The sequence below is a fragment of the Pristis pectinata genome, chromosome 1 (assembly GCF_009764475.1).
Source record: "Pristis pectinata isolate sPriPec2 chromosome 1, sPriPec2.1.pri, whole genome shotgun sequence".
Lineage (NCBI taxonomy): Eukaryota > Metazoa > Chordata > Chondrichthyes > Rhinopristiformes > Pristidae > Pristis > Pristis pectinata.
In genome coordinates this window covers 57,462,480-57,487,647 of record NC_067405.1, presented here as the reverse complement: position 1 = coordinate 57,487,647, position 25,168 = coordinate 57,462,480, and the positions used below count along the sequence as shown (strand labels likewise).

The window sequence follows — 25,168 nt, the reverse complement described above, 5'->3', positions numbered from 1 at the left end:
AATTTAGAGTATTGTGATCTTAAGTATGATTTAACACAACGTATTCAGTAGTATTTTTACTCTCTTTTTTGATGCATGTATTCTGTATTTTTTTCATGGATTTAATAAAAATATTGTAAAAGAAAGAATTTTATGTATCATGGAGATCACCTTCCAATTCTTCCAAAACCAAGGATTAAAACTTAGTCTACTCAGCCATTCCTAACAGGACAATCTCTTCACCTCAGTGTTTAAAATTGTAGTTAAAAAAAAAAACGAGCTGCTGGAAGAACTCAGCAGGTCAGGCAGCCAATGTGGAGGGAAATGGGCAGTCAACGTTTTGAGTCAAGATCCTTCATCTGGGCCAACTATGCAATGGTTCACTGTTTTCTCTTGCTGTCTTTTTTGGAATAGCATGGTTACGTTGCCATCTTCCAATCACAGGTCCCATTTAAAAGTAGGGAATTTCTCAAAGGTCAAGGCCAGTGCATCAAATATTTCTGTCTTTACCTGCTTTAAAATACCAGAATCTAGCCCTTCAGGTTCAGATGACTTCTAGGGTTTCATTTCTAACAACTTCTCCAGTGAAAATATTAAACCAATGTTAATTTCTTTATTCCTCCTCATTCTCTTGAAAATTAACTTTGACAGGAAGTTGGTAGCAAACCATATAAGGCTTTCCTGTTAGAATGCATATTGGCTCTGTTTGCTTGAGTCCATTTTGGGTGTCTTGTTTATTAGAAGAGGCCTCAGTGTTGGGGGTCCTTTTTCTTTAGCTCCCAGAAACTGAATACAACTTCCCAGAATAGGTCAATTCTGATTTGGAATGAGTCCTCAAATTCCCACTGAGTAAGACCATTTTGACATACAGTTTCAGTATTATTTTAATATTGTTGCTGCTATACTAATTAAGCTCCTACAATCCCATGATTTTGTTCTTCTATGTAATATCTCATCATTAGAATTTTTTTTTCTTTTTGCAGACACAGAATAAAGGAAAGCTACCAAGGAGTGAAATATCATTTTTACCCCAGTTACCTGCGGTAGGTTACCAAAAGATTAACGTTTAATTTGATATGTATTCTGGACATGGATCATTATGGCAATTTACTTATCAATAAATTTGAAGCGCAGCATTGTATTTATAATCAATTATTCAGTGTGATTGTTGTCCTTCATAAATGACCAGGAGCACTGAGACAGTATAAGCGCATGTTTGGCTGGTTTCTGCTTAAAAACAGCAAAGCAAAATGGAACTAAATCATCACCAAGTTAAAAACAAAACTGGAGTGATTTCAGTGGAGATGAATGCACTGGAATGTTTAAAAGATTAGCTTTAGTGCATTGTCATATTAATGGGCCAAATCTTGCTGAAGTAGGGCATCTTCTTTCTTGGGCCATTAATTAACTATTGTATTGGATGATTTAGCTTGGGGGAAAAATAATTTCACCATCACTTGCAGGAAGTGCGAGTTCACTACTTTCTCTGGCATGTTTAATGAGTAATTGATATGAAAGTCCAGTAAATTGTTAAAAATAATGCAGAGATTGAGGGTGAGATGCTCACATGATGAAGCAGGTTGCTCGGAATGTCACTTTATCTGTTAATACTCTATACTTAGTGGCCATTTTATGGTTTATTGACAGCCTGCGGTATTAACTTGTTTTTCTGCAGGATATCACCAATTCTCTTTTTACAAATAATATTTGTTCTTTGGTTGGTAGAATAACACAAAAGGTTGGCAATGCTGTCTCCCTTTATATCTGCCTGGGGTTGTCTATTCAATCTTCCATTGCCTTTGTTGCAATGACTCAATTTTCCTTTCCCCACTTAACATCTCCAGCAAATGCTCTGTTACCACCTGGCAGCTAGAGAGTCATTGTTATTCCAAAGCAGGACATTCCATTTTTGTTTTTAGTCGAAGTTACAGGATATAAAATGCGTAAATTTGAATCTACAAAGATTTTAGCATCAAAGTAGACAAAATCTTTCCAATACTATCTATTCCTTAATATAATTATTTTATAAATAACAGCAAGAATAGGCTTAAAATAATGAACAAAGTGCTGTTATCTTATTAATTAAATTTTATTACTGTTATAACAGTTTGAAAATCAGTTGCTAACTACATAATCTTGACATGAAACATTTTAATTATATGAATAATTTGAAACATTAAGTATTAGTAAGAGTTACTATAGTACAGGTGTAGTGGCTGCTACTGCGATGCGAAAATAAAGACGTGAGCCTGTGCAAGACTGATTTATTTTCGCACCTTCCGCGGGCCCTTTAAGGAGTGTGGTTCCCGCCCTCCGAACTCTGAAGTGACGTACACGCTATGTCATCAACTTCTCGCGCGCGCGGGTTCTCCCCTGTCACTCGGGGAAGATGAAGGCCCAGCACCATCTTGGGCCTCGCCGTTGCGACGACACATGCCTCGACCGCTGAGGAGCCAGTTCACTTTCTCGGACGGTGAGTCGCTACACAATCCACCCCCCCCCCCCCCCCCCCCCCCAGAACTGGCAATACGGTCACCAAAGTTCACAGGCTGTGCTAGCCATTGCTTGGGTGGTTGGCCTCTGCGTCGCTGTGTCGGGACCTCGACTGGTTGTTGAAGGTCCAAATGGGCCGGTTTGAGGCAGTCTGTCGTGAAGTCTTTTTCCTTGCCCCCAATGTCCAAAATAAAGGTGGACCCATTGTTTCTGATGACCCGGAACAGCCCCTCGTATGGTCGTCGTAACGGTGCCCGTGGTGTGCCCCTGCGAACGAAAACAAACTTACAGTCTTGGAGTTCCTTGGGCACACGTGATGGGGACTGACCATGTCGTGAATTGGGAATCGGTGCCAGGCTGCCGAGCCTCTCACGCAGTCTTCCCAGGACTGCTGCAGGTTGTTCCTCTGGCCCCCTAGGGACGGGTATGAACTCCCTGGGACGACCAGGGGTGCACCGTACACAAGTTCAGCTGACGAAGCATGGAGATCCTCCTTGGGGGCAGTGCGTATGCCGAGCAGGACCCAAGGCAGTTCGTCGACCCAGTTAGGACCTGTGAGGCGGGCCATCAGGGCTGATTTTAGCTGGCGGTGGAAACTCTCTACCAACCCGCTTGACTGAGGGTGGTAGGCCGTGGTGGTGTGCAGCTGCATTCCTAGCACGTGTGCTAATGCAGACCATAGGCTGGAGGTAAATTGAGCGCCTCTGTCTGAAGTGATATGGGCCGGAAAACTAAAACGCGAGACCCAAGTTGTGAGCAGCGCCCGGGTGCAGGAATCGGTCGTGATGTCTGAGAGGGGGGTTGCTCCTGGCCACCTCGTGAAACGGTCCACGACGGTGAGGAGGTACCGCGCCCCTCTTGAAACAGGCAGGGGATCGATGAGGTCAATGTGAATGTGGTCGAACCTTCTACGTGTAGGCTCGAACTGCTGCCGTGGGACCTTGGTGTGTCGTTGGATTTTCGATGTCTGGCAGTGCAGACAAGTCTTGGCCCACTCACTGACCTACTTGCGCAGCCTGTGCCAAACGAACCTGCTGGCGACTAGTCGGACAGTCGATCTGATGGACGGGTGCACCAACCCGTGTACTGAGTCGAAAATGCGTTTCCGCCAGGCTGTAGGGACTATCGGGCGGAGCTGACCTGTTGCGACGTCGCACGGGAGGGTCCGTTGATCTGGGCCGACTATGAAATCTTGGAGCTGCAGGGCTGAAACTGCAGTTCTGTAGCTGGGCAGCACATCGTCGGCTTGCTGTGCGTCAGCTGGGGCTGCGTAGTCTACACCCAGGGACAGGCTGTAGATGGTTGGTCTGGAGAGCGCGTCAGCAACGACATTGTAACTTTCTGGAGACATGTTGGATATCTGTTGTGAACTCAGAAATGTAGGACAAATGTTGCTGCTGGTGGGCCGACCAGGGATTGGAGACCTTAGAGAAGGCGAAAGACAATGGCTTGTGATCAGTGAAAGCGCTGTGAGGTCTGCCTTCTAAAAAGTACCGAAAGTGTCTGATTGCCAGGTACAGCGCTAGTAGTTCTCGATCAAAGGTGCTGTGTTTAAGTTCGGATGGTCTAAGGTGCCTGCTGAAAAACGCCAAGGGTTGCCAATGGCCTTCGATTAGTTGTTCTAGTACCCTGCCAACTGCAGTGCTGGATACATCCACCGTGAGGGCGGTTGGGACGTCTGTCCTGGGGTGTACCAGCATCGCAGCGTCTGCTAGGGCTTGCTTGGCCTTAACAAAGGCAGTGGCGGCCTCGTCATTCCAGGCCATGTCTTTGCCCTTGCCAGCCATCAGTGAGAACAAAGGGCGCATGATGTGGGCTGCTGCTGGGATGAAATGATGGTAAAAGTTGACCATGCCAACGAACTCCTGCATGCCTTTGACTGTGTTGGGACGGGCAAAATGGTGGATAGCATCTACCTTGGCAGGTAGAGGTGCTGCTCCCTTGCTGGTGATTCTGTGGCCGAGAAAGTCGAGGCTGAATTGGCACTTGGCTGGGTTGATAGTGAGGCTGAAATCACTGAGGCGGGAGTACAGTTGGCGGAGGTGGGAAAGCTGTTCTTGGCTGTTACGGCTGGCAATCAGAATGTCATTTAAATAAATGAGCACAAAGTCCAGGTCGTGGCCTACCACGTCCATCAGCCGCTGGAAGGTCTGCGCGGCGTTCTTAAGGCCGAATGGCATCTGAGGGAATTCGAAGAAACCGAACGGAGTGAGGATTGCAGTTTTGGGGACGTTGTCAGGGTGGACCGGGATTTGGTGGTATCCCCGGACGAGGTCCACTTTGGAGAAGATGTGGGCCCCGTGTAGATTTGCCGCGGTCCTGGATATGAGGAATGGGGTAGCAGTCTGGGGTGGTGGCGTCGTTTAGCCTGTGGTAGTTGCCACTGGGCCTCCACCTGCCGGTGGCTTTGGGGACCATGTGCAGGGGGGAGGCCCAGGGGCTGTCTGACCTGCGAACAATCCCTAGCTCCTCCATGCGGCGGAACTCCTCCTTCGCCAGGCGGAGCTTGTCGGGAGGGAGTCACAAGATCATAAGACAAGGGAGCAGAAGCAGGCCATTCGGCCCATCGAGTCTGCTCCAAGGAAAGGGAAATAGAAATGAGAAATGGGGAATGGGGGAAGAAGAAGAAAAAAAACTATTCTAATCCCAATTACTGGCCTTATCCCCATATCCCTTGATATCCTGACTATTTAGATATCTATCCATCTCCTCCTTGAACGCCCCCACTGATCTGGCTTCCACTGCTGTACGTGGTAAGGAGTTCCACAAATTCACCACCCTCTGGCTAAAGAAATTTTTCCTCATCTCTGTTTTGAAACTGTACCCTCTAATTCTAAGATTGTGCTCTCTGGTCCTGGACTCACCCACCAAGGGAAACAGCCTAGCCACGTTTACTCTGTCCTTTCCTATCAATATTTTAAATGTCGCTATGAGGTCCCCTCTCATTCTTCTGTACTCCAGCGAGTACAGTCCAAGAGCCGACAAACGCTCCTCATACTTAAGCCCTTTCATTCCTGGAATCATCCTCGTAAATCTCCTCTGAACCCTCTCCAACGTCAACACATCCTTCCTAAGATGTGGGGCCCAAAACGGCGCACATTATTCCAAATGAGGCCTCACTAGTGCCCCGTAGAGCCTCATCAGCACTTCCTTACTTTTATACACTATACCTCTCGAAATGAATGCCAACATAGCATTCGCTTTCTTTACCACCGATCTGACCTGGTGGTTGACCTTTAAGGTATCCTGCACGAGTACCCCCAAGTCCCTTTGTACTTCCGTGCTTTGGATTTTCTCTCCTCCTAGATAATAATCTGCCTGCTTATTTCTGCTTCCAAAGTTTACAACTGCACATTTCCCTACATTGAATCTCATCTGCCATTTCCTTGCCCATTCTCCTAAACTGTCTAGGTCCCTCTGCAACCTTCCTATCTCTTCAATACTCCCTACTCCTCCCCCTACCTTGGTGTCATCCGCAAACTTAGCCACGAAACCATTTATTCCATCATCCAAATCGTTAATGTACAAGGTAAAAAGGAGCGGTCCCAACACCGACCCCTGCGGCACACCACTAGTAACCGGTAACCAACCAGAACGAGATCCTTTTATTTCCACTCTTTGCTTCCTGTCAACCAGCCAATGCTCCACCCATTCTGTTATCCTACCCGTAATTCCATGACCTCTAATCTTATTAATCAGTCTCTTGTGAGGCACCTTATCAAAGGCCTTTTGAAAGTCTAAATACACAACATCTACCGCCTCTCCCTTATCCACCTTGCCTGTGATTTCTTCAAAAAACTCCAATAGGTTGGTCAGGCAGGATCTTCCCTTCACAAAACCATGTTGGCTAGGACCTATCCTGCCCTGCGCCTCTAGGTATTCCGTAACCCCGTCTTTGAGGATAGATTCCAATAACTTTCCCACCACTGACGTCAGACTAATAGGTCTGTAATTTCCTTTATGCTGCCTCCCTCCTTTCTTATACAACGGAACTACATTTGCGACCCTCCAGTCCTCCGGAACCACGCCTGAATCTATCGATTTCTGGAAAATAATCGCCAATGCCTCCGCTATCTCTAAAGCCACCTCCTTCAGAACGCGGGGATGCACCTCATCCGGTCCGGGAGATTTATCAGTCTTTAGTCCATTTAGTTTTCCTAGCACCTTCTCCCTAGTAATCTTAACTGAACTCAATTCCATTTCGTGAGACTCCTGACTAACTGGCACATTGCTGATGTCCTCCACGGTGAAGACCGATGCAAAATATTCATTCAATTCCTCTGCCATCTCTCTATCGTTCATTATAATAGCTCCTGCACCGTTATCAATTGGTCCTATTATCAACCCGTGTCTCTCTTTTACACCTTATGTATTTAAAAAATCTCTTAGTATCCTTTCGAATGTTATCTGCCAACTTCCTTTCATAATTCCTTTTTTCTTTCCTAATGACCTTCTTAGTTTCTCTCTGCAGGTTTTTAAAAGCTTCCCAGTCCTCTGTTTTGCCACTAATTTTTGCTTCTTTGTACGCTGCCCCTTTTGCTTTTATTTTAGCCTTCACCTCTCTTGTTATCCACATTTGTGCCTTTTTTCCATTAAAAACCTTTTTTCTTGGAATATATCTATCCTGCAATTTCGTTATTTCCTGTAGAAATTCCTTCCATTTCTCCTCTGCCGTCCCTCCAGCCAGCTTACTCTTCCAATCAATTAGGGCCAACTCCTCTCTCATACCATTGTAATTTCCTTTGTTCCACTGAAATATCGGTACACCAGTTACCAGTTTCTCCTTCTCAAACTTGAAACTGAACTCAATCATATTGTGATCACTGGTTCCCAGTGGTTCCTTTACCTTTAGTTCCCTAATCACCTCCGGTTCATTACACAGCACCCAATCCAAAACAGCCGATCCCCTGGTGGGCTCTTCAACAAGTTGCTCTAGAAAAACGTCCCTTAGACATTCCACAAACTCCCTCTCCTGAGTACTACCGCCATTCTGGATTTCCCAGTCCACCTTCATGTTAAAATCCCCCATAATTATCTTCACATTGTCACTCTGGCATGCTTTTTCTATCTCAAACTGCAACTTATCGTCCACTTGCTGACTGCTATTAGGGGGCCTATATATGACTGCTACCATTGTCCTTTTACCCTTGCTATTCCTTAGCTCCACCCACAAGGATTTCACCTCCTCTGACCCAATATCCTTCCTTTCTATCGATTTTATATCACTACTAACCATCATGGCCACACCTCCCCCTCTGCCTACCCGCCTATCCTTCCTATACACTGTGTACCCCTGGACATTCAGTTCCCAATCACATCTGTCATAAAGCCATGACTGGGTGATTGCCACAATGTCGTATTTATTAACCTGTAGTTGTGCCACTAGGTCATCTACCTTATTCCTAATGCTACGTGCATTTAAATACAGTACGTTTAGTCCGGTATCTGTTATTAATTTTGTTGTACTTCTATTGTTCAGCAGATTATCCTGGCTTTCCACCTGTCTATCCTTCTTACCATCTTCACTACATACTACCTTAGACATGTTCCTATATACCTCATCCCCTATCCTAACATTCTGTATCCTAACATCCTGACTTGTTGTACTTCTATTATTCAGCAAATTATCCTGACTTCTCACTTGCCTGTCCTTCTTGCCGTCCTCATTGGACTTGTTTCTATAAACTCCCTCCTTTACCTTAGCATCTTGTAACCTAACATCCTGGTTTCCATCCCCCTGCCAGATCAATTTAAACCCTCCCCTACAACTAAATCAAACATTCCCGCCAAGATATTGGAACCTCTGGAGTTTAGGTGCAACCCATCCTTAGCGAATAGGTCATGCCTCCCCCAAAAAAGGTCCCAATTATCCAAAAATCTGAAGCCCTGCCCCCTGCACCAGTCACTCAGCCATGCATTCATCTGCCAGAGCTTTTTATTCTTCCTATCATTGACACGTGGCACAGGTAGTAATCCTGAGATTACTACCCTTGAGGTCCTACTTCTCAACCTTCTCCCCAATGCCTTGTATTCCTCCTTCAGGACCTCTTCTCTTTTTCTACCTATGTCATTGGTACCTACATGTACCTAGACATCTGGCTGCTCACCCTCTCCCCTCAGAATATTCTGGACCCGGTCCGTGATATCCCATACCCTGGCACCAGGGAGGCAACACACCATCCGAGACTCATTGTCGCTATCACAGAATCTGCTTTTCCGTACCCCTTACTATAGAATCCCCAATAACCACTGCATTTCGCTTCCTCCGCTGGACCACAGTACCAGGCACAGTGCCAAGGTCCCGGTTGCTGAGGTCTTCCTCTATCAGGTCATCCTCTCCAACCGAATCTAAAATGAGATATTGGTTTTTGAGGGGGACCGCCACAGAGGTGCTGTCTACAAACTCTTTATAACTCCTATCTATTTCCTGCTCGCTCTCCCTAACCAACCGAAGGTCATCGAGCTGCAGCTCCAGACTCTCAATCCGTTCCTTGAGGAGCCGCATCTCGGTGCACTTTGCGCAGATGTAGTTATCGGGGAGTCTGGTAGTCTCCCAGGGTCCCCACATCTGACACTCCAAACATAAGACCAACCCCAGATGCATCTTGCTGAATACCACTGAGTTCAACAAATAAACTAATAACTTACCCCCTCTCTATTAGTCTCGCCTCTTTCCCGCTCTCGCCGAAGCCCGTTGAGCCAAAGCCTAACCCACTCTGCTCCCTCTCACTCAACTGCCAGCTCCGACGCTGCCTGCTAGATATGTTGGTCTGCTATTTAAATCGCCCGCGCGCTGCCGAGTGATGTCACGCGCCTGCGCAGTCACTCGCCGCTATCCCGAACGCTAGAAAGAAAAAAAAAATCGCTCCTCGTTAATTTCCGGCACTCTCCGCTCTCTGGTCGCTGGAAAGAAAAACTGAAGGTAACCCTCCGACTTTTAAATCGCCCACGCGCTGCCGAGTGACGTCACGCGCCTGCGCAGTCACTTGCCGCTATCCTGAACGCTAGAAAGAAAAAAAAAATCGCTCCTCGTTAATTTCCGGCACTCTCCGCTCTCTGGTCGCTGGAAAGTCATCATGCTCGAGCATGAAGGGGTGGCCGTGATGTGGTGCCGCACCCCGTGTTTGGGCATCAAATTCGTGAATTGAGGTGCCAGGACCAATGGGAACTCGGCTAGGAGCTTGGTGAACTCATTGCCAGACAGGGAAACAGAGTCCAGGCGCAGGGCTGGTAGGCTGGCTTCTCCCAGAGAGTAAGTCTGGAAAGTTCTGGAGTGCACTAGCCATTTCCCTCGTAGGTCAACTAACAGGTTGTGGGCCTGGAGGAAATCAGCTCCCAGGAGTGGCTGGGCGACGGCGGCAAGGGTAAAGTTCCAGGTAAAACAGCTGTCGTCGAATTGTAATTGGATTGTACGGGTACCGAAAGTCTGTATCGTCATGCTGTTTGCAGCTTTGAGGGCGGGTCCCTGTTGCCTGCTGCGAGTGTTGCGGCCAAAACACTGACCCCTGCTCCCGTATCGATGAGGAAGCGACAGCCGGACTGCTTGTCCCAAATGAATAGGAAGCTATGTTGGTGGCCAGCCACCGTAGCCATCAGCGGCGGCTGGCCCTGGCATTTCCCTGAAAATTGCAGGGTGGGCGGCATCGACGGGCCTCTGCGCCCCACCTCTGATGGTAGAAACACAGCTGGTCGTCAGTGTCGTCGTCTGTGTTTCTGGGGTGTGGTCGCTCGGCTGCTGGGACCAGTTTAGGTCGGCGTTGGGCATGTGGTCTGGCTATTTGGCCGACAGACGAACGGCTCTCGTGCTTGGCATTCCACAGGATATCAGCCCGTGTGGCTACCTCGTGGGTTGCTGAAGTCGGCGTCGGCCAGCAACAGGTGAATGTCGTCGGGCAGCTGCTCGAGGAAGGCCTGCTCGAACATCAGGCAGGGCTTGTGTCCCTCAGCCAAAGCCACCATCTCGTTCATCAGGGCCGATGGAGATCTGTCCCCCAGGCCGTTGAAGTGAAGCAGACGGGTGGCGTGCTCGCGACGGGAGAGGCCGAAGGTCCGAAGGAGAAGGGCCTTGAAGGCTGGGTACTTATCTTCCTCCGGAGGAGATTGGATGAAGTCTCCGACCTGGGCGGCTGTCTCCTGGTCCAGGGAGCAGACCACGTGGCAGTACTTTGTGGAGTCGGAGGTGATCTGCTGTAGTTGAAACTGGACTTCGGGCTGGTCGAACCACACGCGGGGCCGAACCGTCCAAAAGGTGGGCAGCTTGAGTGCCACTGTGTTGGCTACTGCGTTGTCGGTCATTGTGTGGGTCCAAAATCCATTTGGACTGTCGGGGTCACCAACGTAGCGGCTGCTACTGCGATGCGAAAGTAAAGACGTGAGCCTGTGAACTGTTGAACAAGACTGATTTATTTTCGTGCCTTCCGCGGGCCCTTTAAGGAGCGCGGTTCCCGCCCTCCGAACTCGGAAATGACATATGTGCTATGTCATCAACTTTTCGCGCGTGAGGTTTCTCCCCTGTCGCTCGGGGAAGACGAAGGCCCAGCGCCATTTTGGTCATCGCCGTTGCGACGACGCATGCCCTGACCGCTGAGCTGGTTCGCTTGCTCGGACGGTGAGTCGCTACACAGGGTTTATTAGTAGAGTAGACATTTATCAAGGAATTTTATCAGTTGCTTAACTGTGTCCAGTAAACTTTTATAAAACAATCTAGAAAAGTTTTATTCTTGGTGGGAAATCTTCCAAAGGAAAGTGACTGTCTATTTGTCTGTACAACTTTTCAGAGTCGGTCCAAGCCATTGTGGCAATCAGCCTCGCCCTCTTTCTTTCTGCAAGCAGAGGATGAAGATGAACAATGTGATTTTCTGAGTAAGTTTGAAATGCTCATAATCCTTTATAGATTTTCAATTATGCCAGATTTCATCTATGCTTTCTCCACCTGTTTTCATTGGATAGAAATAGATTGGATCAATTTTGATGTTTTCACTTAGTTTATAATTAGGAGATGACACCTTCACTTTCAGGGACACCGGATTAATATTGGGAAAGAAAAGAAATGCAGCAATTCAACAGCCTCTATTTGAGCTGGAATGAGTCCAGTGTTAAAGCAGATGGTGATATGGAGGCAACAAACTAGAAAACTAGCTCTAAACTAGAAATAAAACAAACTTAAATATGAAAGAAACTTAATTTAAAAAAAGGGTATAACTTAATTTAAAAAAGCTAAAGAATGAAAAAGAGAGAGTGGAGTAGCTTCATTAAGATACAGTAACATAGTGGGAATTGGAACAAAGTAAGTGGTGCTGCCTCAATAAGCAGGATTCATGTAGCTAGGAATCAAAGACAATAAGGGATAATGACTAAGCAAGATTACACCAATATTATGAAAAGCAGGAAGAAAAATATAAATGTTCAATTGTGAATGTGAGTATAAAACAGAAAATAATATTTAATATGGATTACTTGTCTAGAAGTGGATAAAGGGAGTAAGGAAATGGAGTTCCTGTTATGTAAACTCAGGGTGATTTTTTTTTCTCTCTCTGTTAGATCCTGAAATGGAAAATAAATCAGAGAAATAAAGAACAATTATTGGAGAATATTGAGGCAATAGTGACCTAATCAATTTAAGAAAATAATTGAAAATGGCATAAGCTTGACAAATATCTTGGTAATAGTTTGGAGAAAAATTGATCATGGGGGGGCACATAGAAAAAAAGCTGAGAAAACAAAGCTAAAGTCAGTATTGGGAAATAATAGTGCAGTGCAGCAAAGAGATGTATTTAAAACATTGTTTAATGGAATTCAAATAATAACTTTTTTTTAAAAGGAGGAATGAATGTTGATGGGACACCACAGATGAGTAAAGATATTGGGAGGGAAATTAAGGAAAGAGGCACACACTATGCATATGAAAAGCATGAGAGCGAGAAAGGACAATATGATGAGATTAGGAAAGAAATCTTAATGACTAGTAAGGAAAAAGGATACATAAAATTAAATTATCAAGGAACATAAAGTTTAAAAAAATTCCACAGAGGCACAAATTTAAAAAAAACAAGCGGGGGAAATACCATTAAGGGATGGAAAGGATAAAGTCCCGGTAACAATCATAAAATGAGAAAAGTATTAACTGGTTATCTTGCTTTGGTATTCCTATGAGAAAGATCAGGTGGACATGAGATTGTAAATTAGGTAAATCAGAATAAGGAGATGTATTGGCCAGCATTTTGCTGAATAGGGTTGTGGCCCATTCTCGTAAATGAGATGTGCAATTTGTTCAAATAACCTCATGGGTATCCCTGAAGAAAACACCTTCTGGCCAAGGGCATTCTAGACTGGATCAGCTGCTCTCTGAACTGTGGAATGTATTTTGGCCATTGAGAGAAGTGGTGGACGTGATCGTCACTGCACAACTTTGAGAGAAATGCAGGGAGCAGCATCAGTCACTATGCAATGATAATATGCTATCTGACTATTCAGAAATTCTAATGGCTTGGCATGTGGTTCACTGGGTGCTAATTCCCACACTCCCTTTAAACTCACTAGGGCCCTGGTTCCTGTGCTGCCTTTCTGGGTTTACTGGAAATCTGATAATCTTCTGTGTAATATCATTTTTTTATGAACAAAAGTGGATTGTGATATTGCCCTGACACTTTTTTAGTTGTCGTTACCATATTCTTGCATCTCGCCCCCAGTGAACATCTTACAGGAGTGGAGCTAATCCTCAAAATTAGTGGGAAGCTGTTCAACCTACAGCAATTGCATTCCCTAACCAAGGTAATCCCAACCTCCCTAGTTGATTGTAATATGCAAATGATCCCTGCACTTGCTTGTGCTAGGAGGTTAAGGTCCATGGTGTCATTGATGATCACTGAAGCGTACAAGAGAGTGGGCCTTGCAATCAACATCCACAAGGCAAAGGTTCTCCACCAACTTGCCCTATTGTACAACACTGTCCTCGACTATAAAGGTCTATAGTGAAATCCTGGAAAATGTGAACCAGTGGACTGCTTTTCATATCTCGTGAACCACCAGTCAGTGAATGCACCACTGCCTTCAGGAGGCCAGTATACCCTTTAGTCACTTGTGGTAAAGGATATTTGAAAACTAAGCCATTGTGGCGACTCACCGTCTAGTCGGGCGAACCGGCTCGGCAGTCGGAGCAACGAGGCCCAAGATGGCGGCGGGCCTCGTCTTTCCGAGCGACGGGGAGAACCCGCGCGCGGGAAAGTCCTGATGACGTAGGACTTACGTCATTGCCGGTTTTTTTGGGCGGGAGTTTTTCTCCCTTAAAGGGCCCGCACAAGGCGGGAAAATAAACCAGTTCTGTTTAGCAATCCTCCGAGTAGAGTCTTGTTTTATTCCGCGGTAGCAACCGCTACACCATTAAGTCTGACTCAAAACTCATTGTCTACTAAACAGTAGTGTTCCCTACCTTCCGATTTGCTTCAGGTTATTTGGACTACCTACAGCAGACAGCTCAAAATACTGGAAAGATACCACCAACCATGTCTCCACAAAATCTTTCAAGTCCCCTGGAAGGATGAGTGAACCAAGATCATGAGTAGGCCATGTCACTTGCATGCCTGATACCCGACTCCTGAAACAGATGCTCTGCTCTGAGGTCTGACATGAGAAAAGATTACCAAGGAGACAGTGGAAATGTTTCAAGTATATCCTCAAAGCCTCCTTTTTTTAAAAAAAAGTACAATACCCCCACTGACTCTTGGGAATCCCTGGGCTATGACTCCTCAACGTGGAGGAGGAACATTTGAGAATGTATTAATAACCTTGAGCCTATGCATTGGGAGCACATGGAAGCTCAGCATAAATGGTGTTTGGAGCTTGCCCTCTTACAAGCCTGTCCTGTTAGGTTCTTCCTGACCCATCTGTGGAGGAGTCTGTGATTCCCACTTTGGTTTCATCAGTCATTTCAAAATGTACAGAACTGAAGTGGAAGCAAGTCGTCCTCAATCCCAAGGGACTGCCTAAGAAGATATGACCTATCAATGAGGCAATAAGTTATGACGTTACAAATCACTGGTTAGATTGCACTTGAAGTACTATGTGCAGTTCTGAATGCCGCACTATTAGCAAGAATGTGATTGTATCAGACAGATTGCAGATGAGATTCATGATGTTGCCTGAATTGGAGGACTTTATGCATGGGGAGGAATTGGATAGGCTGGGCTTGTTTTCCCTGGAGCAAAGAAGGCTGAAGGGTGATCTGCTAGAGATACATAAAATTATGTGGCATAGGTAGGGTAGATAAAATCTTTTTCTCATAGCAAGGTATTAAAAATAATGGCATAGATTTAAGGTGAGAGCAAGGATTTTTAAAATGGTTTTGAGGGGAAAATTTTTCATACAAAGTGGCAGTGCATTCAAAATATCAATCAGAGGAGGTGGTGAAATCAGATACAATCGCCATGTTTAATAGACATTTAGACAGGCATTTGAATAGGCAAAGCATAAAAGGATATGGTTGTAATGTGGGTAAAAGGTATTAGTGGAGATGGCAAAAAGGTTGGCATGGATATGGTGGGCTGAAGGGCCCATTTCTGTGCTGTACGACTCTGACAAAGCCTTGTGTAATGTAATTAGGTCATGTGAGAGAGCTAGAACAAGTTACATCCAAGAAACTTCTGAAAATACTTGTAATGGACATAAGATTTCAGCCTGGATGCTGACTTCAACCTTCACAATGGTGTTGGGACATGCCTGTACTCCTTTGCTTGCCTTCTGCTGCATTCATTTGTGTGCTATTTGTCCTGAGTGATGGAATGTGTTCGAGTAATATAACTGAAGCTTTCAATCTGGCCATGTTTGCTTGGTACTTCCTACAGTAATATTTTTACTAGTATTTTATATTCACAACATCAACAAACATAACTGTTTTGCTGTTCAAGGATTATTTAGGATCAAATTTAAATAATGGGCTACATCTTTAACTTTATCCTCTGAATAGAGAGAATCATTACAAGTTGTTTTCATGTACATAAACATTAAAATAATAACCTCTTGTTTACAGGGGGTTCACCACCCCAAAAACGCAAACGAAGCAAAGCTTGGGAATCAGGAACTTCTGTTATCAGCACAACTGGAGGGACTCGGTCAACCCATGATGGATCTTCCCTGCCAAAAAAGGATCGTGAGCAGTTTAGAAGTGCTCTAGTTAATATTATTACGTAGGTGAATGTTCTTGTCATGTTGTCATGTTTAACATTATTGTAAAATGTGTTTTTAATACAAAGAAGGTTCATCAGATAGATTTCTGTAATGTGGGAATTGTGTGGGGGAGGAATTAATTAGAATAGGTTTATATTTATCTGAACTTAGAAGAATAAGTGTTGATCTCATTGAAACAAAATTTTTAAGGGAATATACTAGGAGACTGCAGGGTGAGGAATATACAGAGTGCCACAAAAATTATACCAATTCTCAGACTTCCACTTTATCCTTTGAGGTCAACTCATTGTTATAGATTTGTGCAGTAAGAATTGCAAACAAGTTTTGCAAAAAAGTTTTGAACAGTAACATGCACAGGTTACATCATGCATTACAGGCTAGCTGGGGATTGCCATCCAATTACTTAATTGGGGAAGATCATAACCCAATCTTATGCAAAATGAAACATTTCTATTATGATCTTAATTCCATTTGTGTGGCTGACTTTAGGACATTGTACAATGTTTTAATGTATATTATTTCACTAAATATTTAAAAATACACATTTTCAAAACTGACAAAATTGTTCCTGAAATACATTTGTATGCCAAGATTTTCTGTATTTACTTCCAATAGCTTAATTTGCCTTTGGCCATTTTAAATAATAGGCAGCAAGAATGTGCAGCTAGACAGCCTCCTCCTTTGGACGAAACAGATCCTTCAACAGCTGGACGTCCTTCAGCAGTGGAGAAAGACATTCTTGTGAGAAAACAATGCTTGCAATTTTAAAACAAAACATTTAAATTTCTTAATATTTCTGAGCGTGGTTCAGATTGCAGCTTTCTTTCAGTTTACTTTGAGGCTGGGTCATGTTTGTTTCTGCCACACACCCTTGCCCTTCAAGTTGATCATCTTATTTTAAGGAAGGCCCTTTTGACTTCAGGGTTTCCCTGTGAAGGATACAGCTATTCCTCTATCCCATATTGCAACTGTGCAGATTCTATAAGGAAAACTTTTAGAAGTCAGTGGTGAGCATGTTTTCCTCATTGGCCAAGAATTTTCAGTCAGCAATGAGGCTGAATCACTGCATGGATCTGCTGGCCATCATGCCTGTAACTGGACTACTTTTGTGGGCAGGCTGTACTGCAGCCTTCTTGCTCAGCAGATTATTGGCTGTTGGATACTTGCACTATGCTGGTCTAGGCAATGCAGACCTCCATGATTTCTCAGTTTTTGGGCTGGGAATCTGTGCCTGGTTTTGATTGTTCTTAAGTACATGTGGGTTGTTAGTCTTTTAACTCTAAGATTTTGTCCAAGACTAATCATTCACAAACATTCATAACAGTGAAAGCTTTGACAGCAGGTAAACTTGGGGGTAGAGGAAGAGGTGACCCTTCAATTGATGAGTAAACTGGTGTTCACAGTTAATTTATTCCTGTTAAACTAAAAATTTGACCAACTGGTATTAAAGAGGAGTAAATATATGCATTTCACTGTGTGTTTTGATGTACGTGTGTCCAATAAAGATTTAAGGTAATTGCACCTTTTTGATAGGCCCAAAATATCACGCTTGTAATGCATTCTTGTTGATTCCTATGATGGAAAATTATTATTGTCTAATTAAGATAATTGCCCATCATAAATTTGGACTATGGGAAATGAAGAAAAAAGAGAGATTACCAATCCTAAAAGGTCCTTTAAGATAATCTACTATTGGTCATTTAACCAAAATAATGAAGGATTAACTGGAACTACAAACTTTAAATGCTGCTTTCCAGGATGTAAAGTTGCATTTAAATTAAGTGTTCACTTAAATAATGTAAATCTTTTGAGTTTTAATTTTGATATTATTTAAATTGATGGTCTTACTCTGATGTTCTTTAAAAGAATGTCTCGAAATGCTACTCTAATACCCTAACAGCAATTAGGAGGTTAAAATTAAACTATTCAACATCACTATATAGTGAGATAACAGAAGATTTAAAAAACGGAATATAAACAAAAGCTAATTATCACTGCTGTTTAACCTGTGATTGTTGCAAGGGTGCCCTGCAAGTGACTTGGTTGTTTTTAGAACTCTAGAACTGTTTTCAGAACTTCACCACAGAAAAGGACTGCTTGGTCCTTGTATCTCTGATGGGAAATTACTAGACTAATATAATGCTTCTTAACTGTAATAAAAACAGAAAATGCTGGAAATACTCAGTAGGTCAGGCTGCATCTGTGGGAAGAGAAACAGAGCTAATGTTTCAGGTTGACTTTGGAATATGGGAGGAAAGCAGAGCACTTGGTAGAAACCCACGTGATCACATGAATGTGCAAACTCCACATAGACAGCACCAGAAGTCAGACTTGAACCCAATCACTGGAGCTGCATTATCTGTAGCGTCACTGTGCTGCTCCAAATGTCAGTGGTTTCAACTGCATTAGTATTATTCATGTAACCAAGGTCATTCTACTGTTACTTGTTAACTCTGTTTTTTGTTTTTTTAATTTTACAGAGGTATTACTATTATATTAACCATGGAATAGATACAGAACATGTAGCTCCTTTGGAGGACAGTTGGTTGGACGTTGTTTTGTCCTTGGTACCATTACGACTCAAAACATACAGTGAAGTTATTGAGTCACTTTCAGATGAGATGAAAGAAGATTACCTTCTTAGTGTAAAGAAGGCAATAGGTAAAAGCCCTTGAGTAGTGTATATTTACTAACATACCAGATTACTGTTTTAGCTTGTGAGCATAAGAAAGTAAATAGAAGCAGCATGAGGCCATTCAGCCCCTCGTGCCTGCTCTGCCATTCAATAAGATCACGTCAGACCTTTTACCTCAGTGCCATTTTCCTACAATAACCCGTCCCCCATATTCATTGATTTCCTCAATGATTAATAAATTTTTAGGTACTTTGAATATGCTCAGCAACTGAGCCACCACTGTTCTTGGGTAAACCATTCCAAATGTTCAATGCCCTCTGGTTAAAGAAATTTCTCCTGTCCCAAATGGCTTATACCTTTGGAGACTGTGACGCTTCATTCTAGATACTCCAGCTAGGGGAACCTCAACCAAATATTAACTGTACATTCAACATCACCAAATCACAAGATCACAAGACAAGGGAGCAGAAGCAGGCCATTCGGCCCATTGAGTCTGCTCCAAGGAAAGGGAAGTAGAAATGGGGAATGGGGGAAGAAGAAAAAAAAATCTGTTCTAATCCCAATTACCGGCTTTATCCCCATATCCCTTGATATCCTGACTATTTAGATATCTATCTATCTCCTCCTTGAACGCCCCCACTGATCTGGCTTCCACTGCTGTACGTGGCAAGGAGTTCCACAAATTCACCAACCTCTGGCTAAAGAAATTTTTCCTCATCTCTGTTTTGAAACTGTACCCTCTAATTCTAAGATTGTACTCTCTGGTCCTGGACTCACCCACCAAGGGAAACAGCCTAGCCACGTTTACTCTGTCCTTTCCTATCAATATTTTAAATGTCGCTATGAGGTCCCCTCTCATTCTTCTGTACTCCAGCGAGTACAGTCCAAGAGCCGACAAACGCTCCTCATACTTAAGCCCTTTCATTCCTGGAATCATCCTCGTAAATCTCCTCTGAACCCTCTCCAACGTCAACACATCCCTCCTAAGATGTGGGGCCCAAAACGGCGCATAATATTCCAAATGAGGCCTCACTAGTGCCCCGTAGAGCCTCATCAATACTTCCTTACTTTTATACACTATACCTCTCGAAATGAATGCCAACATAGCATTCGCTTTCTTTACCACCGATCCGACCTGGTGGTTAACCTTTAAGGTATCCTGCACGAGTACCCCCAAGTCCCTTTGTACTTCCGTGCTTTGGATTTTCTCTCCTCCTAGATAATAATCTGCCTGCTTATTTCTGCTTCCAAAGTGTACAACTGCACATTTCCCTACATTGAATCTCATCTGCCATTTCCTTGCCCATTCTCCTAAACTGTCTAGGTCCCTCTGCAACCTTCCTATCTCTTCAATACTCCCTACTCCTCCCCCTATCTTGGTGTCATCCGCAAACTTAGCCACGAAACCATTTATTCCATCATCCAAATCGTTAATGTACAAGGTAAAAAGGAGCGGTCCCAACACCGACCCCTGCGGCACACCACTAGTAACCGGTAACCAGCCAGAACGAGATCCTTTTATTTCCACTCTTTGCTTCCTGTCAACCAGCCAATGCTCCACCCATTCTGTTATCCTACCCGTAATTCCATGACCTCTAATCTTATTAATCAGTCTCTTGTGAGGCACCTTATCAAAGGCCTTTTGAAAGTCTAAATACACAACATCTACCGCCTCTCCCTTATCCACCTTGCCTGTGATTTCTTCAAAAAACTCCAATAGGTTGGTCAGGCAGGATCTTCCCTTCACAAAACCATGTTGGCTAGGACCTATCCTGCCCTGCGCCTCTAGGTATTCCGTAACCCCGTCTTTGAGGATAGATTCCAATAACTTTCCCACCACTGACGTCAGACTAATAGGTCTGTAATTTCCTTTATGCTGCCTCCCTCCTTTCTTATACAACGGAACTACATTTGCGACCCTCCAGTCCTCTGGAACCACGCCTGAATCTATCGATTTCTGGAAAATAATCGCCAATGCCTCCACTATCTCTAAAGCCACCTCCTTCAGAACGCGGGGATGCACCTCATCCGGTCCGGGAGACTTATCAGTCTTTAGTCCATTTAGTTTTCCTAGCACCTTCTCCCTAGTAATCTTAACTGAACTCAATTCCATTTCGTGAGACTCCTGACTAACTGGCACATTGCTGATGTCCTCCACGGTGAAGACCGATGCAAAATATTCATTCAATTCCTCTGCCATCTCTCTATCGTTCATTATAATAGCTCCTGCACCGTTATCAATTGGTCCTATTATCAACCCGTGTCTCTCTTTTACACCTTATGTATTTAAAAAATCTCTTAGTATCCTTTCGAATGTTATCCGCCAACTTCCTTTCATAATTCCTCTTTTCTTTCCTAATGACCTTCTTAGTTTCTCTCTGCAGGTTTTTAAAAGCTTCCCAGTCCTCTGTTTTGCCACTAATTTTTGCTTCTTTGTACGCCACCCCTTTTGCTTTTATTTTAGCCTTCACCTCTTTTGTTATCCACATTTGTGCCTTTTTTCCATTAAAAACCTTTTTTCTTGGAATATATCTATCCTGCAATTTCGTTATTTCCTGTAGAAATTCCTTCCATTTCTCCTCTGCCGTCCCTCCAGCCAGCTTACTCTTCCAATCAATTAGGGCCAACTCCTCTCTCATACCATTGTAATTTCCTTTGTTCCATTGAAATATCGGTACACCAGTTACCTGTTTCTCCTTCTCAAACTTGAAACTGAACTCAATCATATTGTGATCACTGGTTCCCAGTGGTTCCTTTACCTTTAGTTCCCTAATCACCTCCGGTTCATTACACAGCACCCAATCCAAAACAGCCGATCCCCTGGTGGGCTCTTCAACAAGTTGCTCTAGAAAAACGTCCCTTAGACATTCCACAAACTCCCTCTCCTGAGTACTACCGCCATTCTGGATTTCCCAGTCCACCTTCATGTTAAAATCCCCCATAATTATCTTCACATTGTCACTCTGGCATGCTTTTTCTATCTCAAACTGCAACTTATCGTCCACTTGCTGACTGCTATTAGGGGGCCTATATATGACTGCTACCATTGTCCTTTTACCCTTGCTATTCCTTAGCTCCACCCACAAGGATTTCACCTCCTCTGACCCAATATCCTTCCTTTCTATCGATTTTATATCACTACTAACCATCATGGCCACACCTCCCCCTCTGCCTACCCGCCTATCCTTCCTATACACTGTGTACCCCTGGACATTCAGTTCCCAATCGCATCCGTCATAAAGCCATGACTCGGTGATTGCCACAATGTCGTACTTATTAACCTGTAGTTGTGCCACTAGGTCATCTACCTTATTCCTAATGCTACGTGCATTTAAATACAGTACGTTTAGTCCGGTATCTGCTATTAATTTTGTTGTACTTCTATTGTTCAGCAGATTATCCTGGCTTTCCACCTGTCTATCCTTCTTACCATCTTCACTACATACTACCTTAGACATGTTCCTATATCCCTCATCCCCTATCCTAACATTCTGTATCCTAACATCCTGACTTGTTGTACTTCTATTATTCAGCAAATTATCCTGACTTCTCACTTGCCTGTCCTTCTTGCCGTCCTCATTGGACTTGTTTCTATAAACTCCCTCCTTTACCTTAGCATCTTGTAACCTAACATCCTGGTTTCCATCTCCCTGCCAGATCAGTTTAAACCCTCCCCTACAACTAAATCAAACATTCCCGCCAAGATATTGGAACCTCTGGAGTTTAGGTGCAACCCATCCTTAGCGAATAGGTCATGCCTCCCCCAAAAAAGGTCCCAATTATCCAAAAATCTGAAGCCCTGCCCCCTGCACCAGTCACTCAGCCACGCATTCATCTGCCAGAGCTTTCTATTCTTCCTATCATTGACACGTGGCACAGGTAGTAATCCTGAGATTACTACCCTTGAGGTCCTACTTCTCAACCTTCTCCCCAATGCCTTGTATTCCTCCTTCAGGACCTCTTCTCTTTTTCTACCTATGTCATTGGTACCTACATGTACCAAGACTTCTGGCTGCTCACCCTCTCCCCTCAGAATATTCTGGACCCGGTCCGTGATATCCCGTACCCTGGCACCAGGGAGGCAACACACCATCCGAGACTCATTGTCGCTATCACAGAATCTGCTATCCGTACCCCTTACTATAGAATCCCCAATAACCATGGCATTTCGCTTCCTCCACCCACTAGTCCCCATTGGACTGTACATGCTCCAACAATAAATGTCCAGGACAAGACCCTGGTAAACCTGGACCATTTCCCATGTATTAGGGGCCAACTCTCTGTGAAGGCGCACTTCAGTGATGAAATTGACCAACGTGTTCAGTATGCCAGCATATCTGTCTGAAAAAAGGGTGTTTGAAAATCAAGACCTGGTACCAAAGTGTGTATCAGTAATCCTTGCCCTCCTGTATGCTTATGAATCACAGACTAACCTACAGTAGGCACCCTTGAAGCACCGGAACAGTACCACCAATGCAAAATTTTTCAAAACCACTGAAAGGACAGGAACATGCCAGCATTGAAGCCCTAATTGCATTCAGTTGGCTTCACTGAGCAGGCTACTCATTTGCATGCCTGACTCTTGACTTCAGCAACAGATGCTCTCTTCTGAGCTCTGGCAAGGAACAGTGATCCACTGGAATTATCAGTACTGGGATGTATCAGATGTGTTAAGTACAGCTAGTTGAAGAGGTTTGTAATTGAGAGGACAAAGAGACTGAGTTAGTTTATATTTGATTAAATTTATAACCGTGTGCATAGATAATTCTATCATGTCTGTAAATAGTTAACCGGTATTTTGCAAATAGTTCATTGTTTGTAATATATTTTAGAGGAGAATTAAAAGTTATTATACCTTCAAAAACTGAGTGTCCCATCTGGCATGATTTGATACTTTCTGGTACCTGCCAGTGTTGTGATTTGACAGAATTCCTACTTTTGCCATTGCTTTAGTCGCAAGCAGCACCAAGAGCTTGCAGACAAAGGCTTTGATACATTTAAGGTGAAACCTGATGAGCCCAGAGTTTGTTTCTGTGCTGCAGACTCTAGGTAACCATGTATTGTACTTTCAACAAAATATTGGTGTGAAATTAAGGTCAATCTGGTAGAACCAGATCTATCCATGTTGAAGTAGATCATGAGAGGAAATGTCACTTATATTTTTAAAAATATTTAAGATAACCACAGTTTACACGGCTTGAATTGTGCTTTACATATCTGGAAAGCCTCAGAACAAAATTAACAAGCCGGAAGCAACCCTGGTAAATCAAATATGTCCTTACCGAACATCATATGGAACAGATTTTGAAAAGTGAGATTACTGTTGATTAATCCTTTTTAAAAATATAAATTGATAAATATTTCATGAAAAATTAAGCTTGTTATTTCTGTCTATTTTTCTGGAGAATGTTACTTTGCAAATCCACCTTTATAATTGATATGTAACTTATGTAATGAACTGTAGAACTGAACAAGGTAGATTGCAATGTAGAATGGAATACTGAAGTTCTTTATCTATATCTTTGATTCGGAAAGTATGCTTTTAGGTTTTAATTGGCATATCTCCATTCAGGGGTTAAATAAATAGAGAATCCATGAATATACATCACAATATACCTGCAAATCTGAAACGAAAACAGAAAATTCTGAAAAGAGCAAGTTGGTTCTGAAAAATAACCCATAGTTAATTTCTTGTTATATGTATTGTGCTTGAAGAATTGGACCCCATTTCTCTCTGTGAGTTCTGACAGATGGTGTACATTCCAACCATTGTGTACTGTTTGAGAATATTTTCTGACTTCTGGAAATAGGTTGGAAACACCACAAAAATATGTAATCATACAATGCATAGAAGTTGACTGTATTTGTGTCAATATTTGAATAGTAATTTGAATATTTGCATTTCATTTATAAATGTATTTTTCATATTTTCAGTGGACTTCGTTTTAAGAGATCCCAGAGAGAAAGAGGAAGAAAAGAAAGTACTCCCTGGTCATCGTGCAGAGTAAGAAGGATTCTATGAAGTGATGTTATTTGAAAGTATGAAATAAATGGGACAACAACAAAAGAATTTTTGTCACAAAGCTATGGCATTTTTATGCATGTTACTGATTCCTTATGCTCACTTTATATATCTGGTAGAAAAAATACACAGAACATTATAAAACCTTGTGATCATAAGGTGTGTGGTGTATCAAATAATATTGTACCGGATATATTCAGTTACAAGCTCCTGTAAATGGTATTTGTAAGTGTGCATACTAGAATGTTGCAGACATGACAGATATTCCAGTCTGGGTTTAACCATAGAAACATAGAAAAACCTACAACACAATTCAGGCTCTTCGGCCCACAAAGCTGTGCTGAACATGTCCCTACCCTAGAAATTACTAGGCTTACCCATAGCCCTCTATTTTACTCAGCTCCATGTACCTATCCAACAGTGTCTTAAGAGACCCTATCGTATCCGCCTCCACCACTGTTGCCAACAGCCCATTCCACACACTCACCACTCTCTGAGTAAAAAAACTTACCCCTGACATCTCCTCTGTACCTACTCCCCAGCACCTTAAACCTATGTCCTCCTGTGGCCACCTTTTCAGTCCTAGGGAAAAGCCTCTGACTATCCACATGATCAATGCCTCTCATCATCTTATATACCTCTATCAGGTCTCCCCTCATCCTCCATCGCTCCAAGGGGAAAAGGCCGAGTTCCCTCAACCTGCTTTCATAAGGCATGCTCCGCATTCCAGGCAGCATCCTTGTAAATCTCCTCTGCACCCTTTCTATGGCTTCCACGTCCTTCCTGTAGTGAGGCGACCAGAACTGAGCACAGTACTCCAAGTGGGGTCTGATCAGGGTCCTATATAGCTGCAACAA

At 43.5% G+C, this 25,168-nt stretch overlaps 1 protein-coding gene across 1 annotated transcript in view; it reads left to right on the top strand.

The window, feature by feature from the left end:
- dnah7 (dynein, axonemal, heavy chain 7) overlaps positions 1-25,168 on the top strand; it is a 236,137-nt gene that overhangs the window by 5,050 nt on the left and 205,919 nt on the right. The window contains exons 2-7 of the mRNA XM_052011084.1: positions 963-1,022; positions 11,250-11,334; positions 15,497-15,653; positions 16,302-16,395; positions 18,135-18,315; positions 24,224-24,293. Of these exons, the coding sequence (XP_051867044.1) occupies positions 963-1,022; positions 11,250-11,334; positions 15,497-15,653; positions 16,302-16,395; positions 18,135-18,315; positions 24,224-24,293 (647 nt within the window). The remainder of the gene's footprint in view (positions 1-962; positions 1,023-11,249; positions 11,335-15,496; positions 15,654-16,301; positions 16,396-18,134; positions 18,316-24,223; positions 24,294-25,168) is intronic.